We start from the raw sequence: 9,904 nt of genomic DNA, 5'->3' as shown, positions 1-9,904 counted from the left end.
GCCGGACCCTCCGCTCGGCCTGTCCAGGCCCCTGACGAGGACCTCCGACCGCGCGCAGGCCCCTCTCCTGCGTTCCCCGCAGCCCCGGCCCGGCCGCAGGATGTTCGGCGCCTCGGCCTCGCAGGGGGCCCAGGGGGCCGCGAGGGCCGCGCTCGGAGGCTACTCCCAAGCCTATGGCACCGTCTGCTGCTCGGCGCTGGGCCGCCCGCCCCTGCTCCCAGGGCCCCACGCGTGAGCCGCGCGATCACCTTCTACCTCGCTCTCGCGCCTGGCACCGCCCTCAGCCCCGCGCCCCTCCGCTCGGCCTGCGGATTTGCCCCCGGTACCCAGAGCTCTCCGCTGCTCTTCCACTCGATGGGTCACTTTGAGTCCCAGGAAGCTTGTTCGGTCTTTTCTGGGGGAAATGAACACCCACCCCAGCCCCAACCACTTCCTCCAATAAAGTCTCCTCTGTCCCCAGCCCACCTGTTGTGCCCATCTTTCATCCTCGGTGAGGGACTTGGAGCCCACCCAGGTCCCAGGACCATGTCCAGAAAACTGTCTGCTGTCACCCTGAGGCTCTTGTCTGCCGAGCGTCGAGCCTTTTCCCTCCAGCAGTGTGGGGGCCGAGGAGATCCAAGGAGTACATGGAGACCACACATGCTGGGTCTGCACTGCACCTGACGCTGGGCAGGGCCAGAGCATAGGGAGGAGTTCGCAGCCTAAGAGTCGTGGTTGCCTTGTGGGGTTGGGGGGCGGCCTACCAGCTGCAGGGCACGCAGCTCACCTGTACGGGCTGCTGCCAGCGGGGGGAACAGGCAATGGACTCAGCGTGGGGAACAGGCAATGGGGTGGAGGTCAAGGAAAGAGGGGGCCCAGGCCCAGGGCCTCTTTCTGCTCGGAGATGAGCCAGTCATAAGACGGGCAGCTTGTTGAGTTTCTGGAGCCTTAGGCATAGCCCCGAGGTGATGGACAAGGGGACAGAAGGGGCCATGGGGTGAATGCCGCTAGATAGAAGGCATCAGGGAAGTCCAGCCCTGCGCCTGCAACGGGAGGCCTGGGCACTTGGCATCCAAGGGCAGGGGAGGACCCAGGTGGATGGGAGCTGCCAAGTGATCCTGGGAAGTGGCGGCTGACCTTGGGGACTAGGGGCCCCCTGGGAAGTGCCTGTGGGGTGTGCCCCCACAGCAGGCTGGGTGGCATGAGGAGAGCAGCTGGTAGAGTGTGGTTATGAAATGGGGCCACCCTAGGAAGGAGTCTGTGTTGGGTTAGAAGATTCTGGTAGAGGTGTTGGCAGTCTAGGTGGGGAGGGGTCTTTGCTGCTCCTGTCCGGTGTGGACAGTGGTGTCCAGAGGAAAATCTGAGAAGTTCACAAAGCTAAAGGTTTCAGTGCGTAGCTGGGTGATTATCTATATTTGGGAACGTGTTGAAATATTTTGTGCTCGTGTTTTATTGTTCACACCAAAGTGTGCAGAGTCGCATGAGGAGCTATGTTGCTCGGCACATGGGGGATGCAGACAGGAGGCTCCAAGGGCCACACTCAGGCCCCCAGCTGCTGGCTTCTGGTGACCAGATGCTCCACGACCTGAGAAGACTCCCCCTAAGCCCTAGGCCTGGACTGGCCTGCTTTGAGCAGCACCAGGCTAGGCAGAAACACACTTGTCAGCGAGCACATCAAGGCCAGGAAACACCCCAGCTGACCTGGCTCCCCACGACCTTTTTTCTACCTGAATCAAAGTCCCTGCTGTCACCCCTACTTGGGTGGGGCTCTGGTAACCAGACTGTGCCTCCTGAGTCAGAGCTGCTGCCTTGGCTCAGTGGCTTTGTTTCTGAATTCCTTTCCCATTCTGAGTAGTCGCGATTTCTTCGACTAAAAAAAACAAAAACAAAAACCTATCTGAAAAGAAATAGCAGAAATGCCAATTTCACAATGTTAGCACCTACAGGGCAGGGGGAGGGGGTGCTCTGAAGCATTTGGTGCCAAAGGGTGTCATTCCGAATCAAAGTTACTCTCTAGAGGTGAGAAAGACAGAGGAAAGGTGAGCAGGGAAGCCTGGACAGAGCTCGCGGGTTGGGGACAAAGAGGAAACGATGCAAGATGGTGCAGCTGGGCCCTGCAGAGCGAGGACCACACCCAGCTCATGGGGCCAGGGGGGGTGGGGCTCAGGCGCCACTGCCCTGCGTCCTCTGCCCTCACCTGTTCAAGTACAAGCACTCCACAACCAGCCTCTCTCCGCTGCCACGGCTGCAGGGCCTGTGGGGCCCCTTGGCCAGGCTGGGGTCGCCCGCCATCCATCACAGAAGACTGGTGCTCCCACTCCCCCCCAGGGAGCAGCCGGATCTGCATCAGTTCTGGGGGGCAGGGCGGCCCCTCTGTGGTCCTCTGCCCCTCCCCACAGTGAATGCGCCACCAAGAAAGGTGTCGGGAGATGGACAGGAAGGGAGCCACCTGAGATGGAGCTGGAGCGAGCCGGCCCTGAAGAGGTGGGAGGCCCAGAGAGGGGCTGCGGGGGGACAGCAGAGACCGTGCAGCCCGGAGGCCCTGAGCAGAGGGGACCCTGAGGCACAGAAACCCTGAGACATGAGGCCCCAAGAGAGCAGGGGACTGAGGCACAAAGAGATGGGTCCCTGAGGTGAATGAAGGCCAGAAGGGACCTGAAGCCCAGAGAGACGGTAGAAGCAGATGTGTATGAAGGCACAGTGGGGAGGAGGCCCAGAGATTGAGGTGCTGAGATGCGAGTCGGGGGACTAAGGCATGGGGCAGTGAGGGGCTGCAGCAACCAAGGGGTGAGCCCAAGGGGAGCTGAGCTCTGGCCATGCCCAGCCAGTTCCAAACTGCTGTGGCGTGTGGGCCAAGTGCTCCACCTGGTGGGTGGCGGTGACGCGGGCACCCCGGCCTGGTCCCGAGGGCGGGAGGCTCACTTCTTGCTTTTGAACGTGCCCAGGATCTTGGGCATAAACTTGCCCACCTTGCTGTCCCTGGTGTCCTCCTCTGCCGGGCCCTCCCCCGCTCCGGGGCCGCCAGCCTCCTCCCTTTTGCAGAAGACCTCGAAGCGGCTGTACACCCGCTTCTCCTTGCGCATGCTCTCCATGCGGCGCAGCAGCCGGTCGCGCTCCTCTCCGCTGGCCGGCAGCGTACGGCTCAGCCGGCCCTGTGTCCCCAGACTGTCCGAGCGGAAGATGGCCGAACATTTGTCCTTGTCGGACATATCGGGGGCCAGGCCTCCAGCCGATGATGAGCGGCCTAGCTCAGGGCTACTGGGGCCCGGGACGGGGGCGGCGCGGTGCTTCTGGCCGTGAGCGCTGATCTGCTCCAGAATGGCTTTCGTGTCATCTCGCAGGTTGCTGCTGTACAAGGCGTTGGCCGTGGCCGAGGTCATGCGCGCCCGTGGGCCCCGCTCATCTCCAGTGGCAGCTTCTGTGCTGTCACCCCGGCTGAGCGATGGGCGCCGCAGGGGGCTTTCGGGCTGCCCGTTCTCCTGCGGCGCTGGGAAGCCGCCCTCATCCTCTGCACGCCGCTCACCCTTGGGACTTAGCAGCTGCCGGAGGCGCAGGGACCCCTTGCGCAGGACCTCCATGGCGCCGCCAGTCGCCTCCTCCACGGGCCCAGCCTTCGGAGACTCTCCAGAGAAGGTAAGGGTAAGGCTGCTCCTGCGCTCGGGCACGGGGGGCACCGGGCTGCCCCTGCGCTCGGGCACGGGGGGCACCGGGCTGCCCCTGCGCTCCGGCACGGGGGGCACCGGGCTGCCCCTGCGCTCGGGATAGGCGGAGGTGGGGCTCCCCTTCCGCTCAGTAAATCCTGCAGTTGGGCTGCCTCGGCAAGCAGGAAACCCAGGCGCGGGGCTCTCCTTATGCTCGGGGTAGGCTGAGGCGGGGCTCCCTTTTGGCTCTGAGTGGGGCGCCTCCACAGGGGGGCTGCTCCGCCCTTGTGGGGAGGTGGAGCGGCCCTGGGCGGAGAGGAAGCGAGAGGGCAGCCGGTCAGCCCCGCTCCGGCCCAGTGTGTCGAGCAGCTGGGTGGCAGTGAGTGTGGCGGCTCCCGGCTGCCTCTCGGCCTCCTGGTGCAGCTGCTGTGCCAAGGAGTCGCGCAGGTCGAGCAGGCAGCTCTCGAGACTGCGGCGCTCGCTCCCCACACCGCCTGGCGCTGCCACCTCCTCCCGCCACGTCTGGGACACCACAGCCTTGCTGTGGTTGGCCCCTACGACTGCGGCCCCTGTAGCGCCAGGATCACGAGCTGGGCCCTTGTACTTCTCCAGGAGCTCAGCCACCTTGGTGGAGGCGGCAGAGCGCACGGCCTCGCCGCCAGGGCCCAGCATCTCGCTGACCGCCTGCTCCTTGTGCAGCAGCTGCACCTTCTCGGTGGCGGCGGCAGTGGCACCGCCCGCACCCTCAGCCTGCGACGCGAAGATGAGCGATGAGCGCAGCCGCGAGCTGCGCTGGATCAGCGGGTTCAGGCGTGAGCGGAAAGAGTCCTGCTTGGCCAGGCCTGACTCCTCCAGGGCCTCGCGCTCGGGGCCATCGCCGCCACCGCTGCCGGAGCCCGGCGCCGGGCCCTTGGTCAGGAAGGGTGCAGATGCACGAAAGGTGGAGGGAAGCAAGTCCGCTGCGGCCGCACGGCCCCCAGGAACCAGCACGTCGTCTTCGTAGGTCTCGGTCTCCATGGGTGCCGGCAGGCCCTCTTCACTGGCCTCCTCGCCATGGCAACCGCTCAGGTAGGAGGCGAGGCGCCAATGCCGCAGCCCTGCCCGCCCCTCCGGCCCAGGCCTGCGCTCGGGTTCCGCCTCGGGGCCGGTTTCAGGGCCCAGCCTTGCTGCTGCCTGACACGAGAAGCGCTGGCCCAGGTTGGGGCGTGGGGCTCCTCCAGGTTCCAGGCCATGGGGCCCAGGCCCCAAGGCTGGGTCCGAGCCGTGGCGCACTTCGCGTGATGCGCTGGACGGCACATAGTCCAGCCGCTGGTGTCCGTCCGGGCCAAGCTCAGGGAAGCGTGGCCCGGTGCCCAAGGCGAAGTCGTCGGGGTCAGCGAAGCCTGGGCGCCCAGCGCGCAGCTTCTCAAACAGGCCCTGCGGGCGCGTGGGCGCGAGCTGTGGGTCCCACTGGTAATGCTGCTGGTAGAGCTGGTCACGGTGGAAGTGGCTGGTCTGGAAGCGGAAGTCGTCTCCGTGGCTGAGGAACGTCTGCCGTGACACCTGCCGCGCAGCCGCGAAGTTCTCCACGGCGCCGGGGCCATCAACTGCCGCGTAGCTGTGCCGCTTGAAGGCGTCCATCTCTAGGTGCCGCGCCTGGAAGAAGCCCCGCGGGCCCGCAAGCTCCCCACCTGGTCCAGCCTCGGCGTCCAGCCGTCGCGACAGTGGCCGCAGCCCTGCGTGTGGCTCCAGGGGTCCTCCTGGCATTCGTGGTTCCTCTCGGCGGAAGGCCGACAGGAAGTGGCGGTCGGGGTCGAGGAAAGAGGGGAACCCCAGGCCCTCTTCCCGAGGCGGCTGAAACAAGAAGTGCGCTCGTTTGGGGAAGGAGAAAGGGGTTGGCACCCCGGTCATCTGGCCGCTCACGAGGGGCCCAGCCCCGGAGTATGGAGCCAGGGCATACGCGTCCATGCGGGCCAGCGCCCCGGCCGAAGGCACCAGCGGCTCAGACTGTGCAAAAAGAATGCGGAACTCCTCGTCGAAGCTGGAGACCAGCTCCCCCTGGAACACGTGCGCAAGGCTCCGGTGGATCTTCTCAAAGGACCACATGAAGCTGCGGGGGGGCGGGGCCAGAGTCAGGAGGAGGGGCAGGCGGGGTCAGACGGAGGGGGCGTGGTCAGAGGCAGGGGAGGGGCGGGGCGGGGCCGGGACTGAGCAGCAGCGGGGTGGGTCTGAGACCAGCCTGAGGCTGGGAGGGGTGAAGTGTGCAAGGAGGAAGGCGGGGCAGAGCCAGGGGCTACAGGACAAGGGGTCTAGAGAGGAAGCTCTGGGGTGGGGAGGTGCTGGGGCTGCGGGGCATCAGGGCTGGGCGCACCTGTAGCTCCCGCTCATCACCACCGCGCAGTCCACCAGGAGGAACTTCTCCTTCACATGGCCCTTGAAAGACTTCCCAGTGCGGCAGTAGTACGTGGGGCCGGCCACAGTGCGCACACGCAAGAACTGGGGGGTGAGGGGGAGGAGTTAGGTCTCTGCGGAGGTTCTTCCCCCCTTCCCTACACCTTCCTCCACGCTCCGCACTCACATCCACGTGGTGCAGGTTGACGCGGCACTTGTCCGCCATGTCTAGAAAGTGCTGCGCATTCATCTCATCCAGGAGGATGTAGACTGGGACGCGGCGCGCTGCGGCCTCCAGCACTTCGCTGAGCAGGTCCACATCCGTGAACATGTCCATCACCACGGCCACCACCTGCAGGGTTCAGGTCAGGGATCGAAGGGCAGACCCTTCTGCTGTCCCCATCGTTCTCTAGCTATACCTATCTGCCCAGGGGGGCCTCTGGTTCAGCCACAAACATTTCAACAGCCACTAGCCCATCCCAGGGGAGAATGGAGTCAGGAGGAGGAGGCTGTCATAGGAGGTGCGGGGATGCTGGCCAGGTGGGTAGCCCATGATGGAGCCGTGCGCAGGCACCAGGCCTGCATTCTGTTGGGAAAGGCTGCCTCCCAGCTGGGGGTAGGTGCTCAGCTCACCCCTGGGCAGAGCCCTGGATGGGGCAAAGGCAAGGTGACTGAAGCCCCTGTGATCCCACCTTGCCACAGATATCTGAGCTCCGCGACCCTGGACAGGCATCAGGGCAGAGGGTAGAGCAAGGGGTCTTCAGCATCTGGACCTGCGGCCGCCGTGGCCTAACAGGTCCCTTTGCTGTTTGCCAAGTGCTTGGTCGTTGGGGTGAGGGGTGAGAAGCCCTCAGCTGCATCAAGGGCAGGACTAGAGAATTCTATGAAGAACAAATCCAGGCCAGGAGAGGACCCAACCACCTCGGAGCCCCTGAACTTCTAGGCACTAGCCATGACCATGGGGCAAGCAAACCTGTGCAGTCTGCACCTTGCAGCCTGCAGTAACCCAACCTTTGATGACCCTGGAAGTCTGCAGAAAGCCCTAGCTGCAGCTGGCATGCTCACACTCATGCTTCTAGGTCCAGCTCAGGCCGTCCTGCCCCGCTGCCCACCAAGCCCATGACAGCACACCTGCTGGGCAGAACGGATCATCCTTCGAGCCTCATCCTTGATGCTGGGACTGTCAGGCGGTGGCGGCTGCACCAGTGTGGTGACCTCAGTGCCCGGGAAGCCGAAGGTCAGGGGCCAGCCCAGGTCGAGCTCAGGCACCGCCTGGTCTGAGTTCATGGGCCAGTAGGTGCCCGAGGAGCCATCCATGTCCACGTTGGGAGGGCTGCCTTCTGGGGGCTCCTGGGCCACATGCTGCGGGGGCCGCAGGTGGCAGCTCACGTGCTCCAGCTCCTCAGGGCACAGGAAGGCGGGTGCCCCCTCGGACGCCAGGAAGCGGCTGTAGGCCTCTGGCCCGCCTTCAGCCAGCGCATCCACTGCCAGGCGGTAATACTCTTTGTAGTGAGGTGGCAGGTACCCGGGTGCCAGTGGGTTATCCCCCTGCGAGGAGCTCTGGGAGCGACGGGCCATGTTGGGGCCAGGGGCCTGGGGGACAGGGAGGAACTCATTATGGGGGCAGGGTACTGGATCCCCCCCACCCCATGCAACGAGTGGACACACATCGTGGAATGGCTGTCAGCGACCTGAGGGATGCTGTGAAGTTCAGCCCATGCTCCGAGGCCTTTAGGGCACCCCCAGACCCTAGGTGTCCCTAGCTGGGGGACATCGACAGAGGACCCTGACTCCTGCTGCTCTGGCTCCAGGCAGTTCTGCTCTATGAGCCTTTTCCACCATAAAACCTTAACAATGACTGTCGGTATAAAAGAAAATACCATCTACGCTGGAGACTTTATATTCACTTTTTTTCTTCTGATTTTATGACCATATTTTTGTGAGTCTCTGGTTCTGTGGGTACAAGTTGAGTAGCCCACTGCCTGTGTCTGTCCCCACTGCAGGGCCCCGGGCCACTCCATCTGCTCTGGCACCTTACCTCCACTGTGATGCGCAGCTGTAGCGGATGACTCCCTACCACGCCTGGCCCAAGGTGAGCTCAGTACATTTGTCCCGCCAGAGACAGAGTTCCGCCCCATCTTCAGCCCCTTGCCACAGCTGCACCCACCCTACAGGGTCCCCCCGCCCCTTTCCCTCTCCCTGAAGCCAGACTTCTGGGCTTATGCCCTCGTAGAGCATGTGCTCGGAGTCCTGTCGCAGCCAAGCCAAGCCCAGCCCAGTGTGGCAGCTGTGATCTTTCCAAGTCTCCTTGTCACTGCCTTGCTCCGGTAGAAGTCAGAGCCCTTTGTTGTGGCCGTGGGGCTGTCCTAGGCTCTGAACGTGCCTCTCTACCCTCACCGCTGCCCCAGCCTCCCACGCCTCCCACGGGCCTACTTGGGAAGCGGCCGATGGCCTCATAGCAAGGCCCATCTACATGCGCCCTGAACTACCTGGATACCTGTCCGCCTCCTACCCGGAAGAACAGCAGACACTGCTCACCCTCCCCGCTGCTCGGGAGCGGGATGGGGCGGGGCTCGCGGGTTCCCGGATGCAGCCTCAGCAATGACTAGCCTGGATCGGGGCTCCGTCGTATTTGATGACATGGGGGAAACTTTCCTGTCTGCCTTCCCTGGAAGATGACAGGCTAACTGAATGTGACCTGGGGGGTGCGAGATGTAGGATCCCCGTGTGCCACTCAGACGCTACCCAGTTCCACGCTGAGGTGTCCTGACATTCCGTTATGGGGGCAGTGTCCTCTGACTGCACCTGGTTACATACGGGGTGGCCATTCTGGCCTTGTACTAGTGCCAGGCTGCGGAATGCCACATGGGGGCACGGGGGTGGGTCTGTCTGGCCATGCCAGGGTGTCACACTATATGAGGGAATGGGCAATGCGGTGTCTGGCTATGTAGCGTCAGTGTCGACCACACAGGGCGCAGGGCACTTCCTGTGTCTGGAGCGACACACTAGAGGGGTACCGTCTCCTCTGAGCTGCTGCATGCCCGGGGGGCTGGGGGTCCCATGAAGGCTGAGGAGCCTGCTCATCACACAGGCTGGGTCAGGGAGTGGTGGCACGAGGTGGCCCCGCTCAGCCTCACACCGTGACAACCTGGGTGAGCTGTTCCTTCCCAGGTTTTCTTTCACGGGTCTGCACACCCTTGAACTGTGGACCCGGCAGTGGCCATTCGCCCCTGCAGTGGGGAACCCAAACACGTGTGCCTGCCAGGCCACCTCTCAGTGACTCAGCAGGAGTCGACCTCTGACCTCTGACACAAGCCAAAGTGTCCTGGGCCCTCAGGGTTCCAGTGGGCTCCCAACCGGGGACTTCCAGGCGTGGACCCTCCCGTCGGGGCAGGAGGTGGGGTTTCCAAGAGGCCGGAGAGAAGATCCGAGGGAGGGGGACAGGAGGAGGGTCCCCACAGCAAGGACGCCGAGTTACTGGGGGCGGGGAGGTGGATGCGGGGTGGGATTCAGCTCACGGGCACGAGTCTAAGTGTTGCAGTTTTCGGGGTGCGCACCCCAGGACTCCCGGGAGTTAGCGGCTGCCTGCGCCACGTCCAGGGTGTTGAGCGCAAAGGAACGGGGACGTCGGCTCTCCCCGCACTCAGGAGGGGACCCAGACGGAGTCCTGGCACCCATGGTGGCCTGGGGGGTCGCCCCAGGGAAGGGTCCAGGCCTGGCCCGGCACTCTCCCCAGATACCAACTAAGCCGACAAGGGCGGGAGCGACTACGATCTCTCGGGCAGGCTCGCCCCGGGCCCCGGGCCCCTTCCCGCACGGTTCCTCCTGGGCCCGCGTCGTGCGAGGGCGCTCGCGTCCACACCCTCCCACGCGGCCGGCACCCCCTCGCCTCCGCCCGGGCAGACCGGCCGCGC

At 64.4% G+C, this 9,904-nt stretch overlaps 2 protein-coding genes across 6 annotated transcripts in view; one reads left to right on the top strand and one right to left on the bottom strand.

The window, feature by feature from the left end:
* The window catches only part of MAPK15 (mitogen-activated protein kinase 15), a 4,740-nt gene extending 4,505 nt beyond the window's left edge, over positions 1-235 (top strand). Inside the window, exon 10 of the mRNA XM_011374945.2 lies at positions 28-235. Within this exon, the coding sequence (XP_011373247.1) occupies positions 28-235 (208 nt within the window). The remainder of the gene's footprint in view (positions 1-27) is intronic.
* A 1,138-nt stretch (positions 236-1,373) lies between these two features.
* Positions 1,374-9,904, bottom strand: part of FAM83H (family with sequence similarity 83 member H) — a 13,167-nt gene continuing 4,636 nt past the window's right edge. Inside the window, exons 1-5 of one of the 5 annotated variants that reach the window (XM_011374904.2) lie at positions 8,480-9,854; positions 7,122-7,583; positions 6,178-6,342; positions 5,971-6,095; positions 2,898-5,709 (exon numbers count right to left, since the gene is read on the bottom strand). In XM_011374904.2, the coding sequence (XP_011373206.1) occupies positions 2,898-5,709; positions 5,971-6,095; positions 6,178-6,342; positions 7,122-7,568 (3,549 nt within the window). In that variant the 5' untranslated portion in view covers positions 7,569-7,583; positions 8,480-9,854. The other 4 variants (XM_011374906.2, XM_023520311.1, XM_011374905.2 and 1 more) reach the window with 4 other exon arrangements.

Source organism: Pteropus vampyrus, unplaced genomic scaffold (assembly GCF_000151845.1).
Source record: "Pteropus vampyrus isolate Shadow unplaced genomic scaffold, Pvam_2.0 Scaffold256, whole genome shotgun sequence".
In the NCBI taxonomy this organism is placed as follows: domain Eukaryota; kingdom Metazoa; phylum Chordata; class Mammalia; order Chiroptera; family Pteropodidae; genus Pteropus; species Pteropus vampyrus.
The sequence above is the reverse complement of the archived record's forward strand: the minus strand, read 5'-3'. Positions and strand labels throughout refer to the sequence as shown.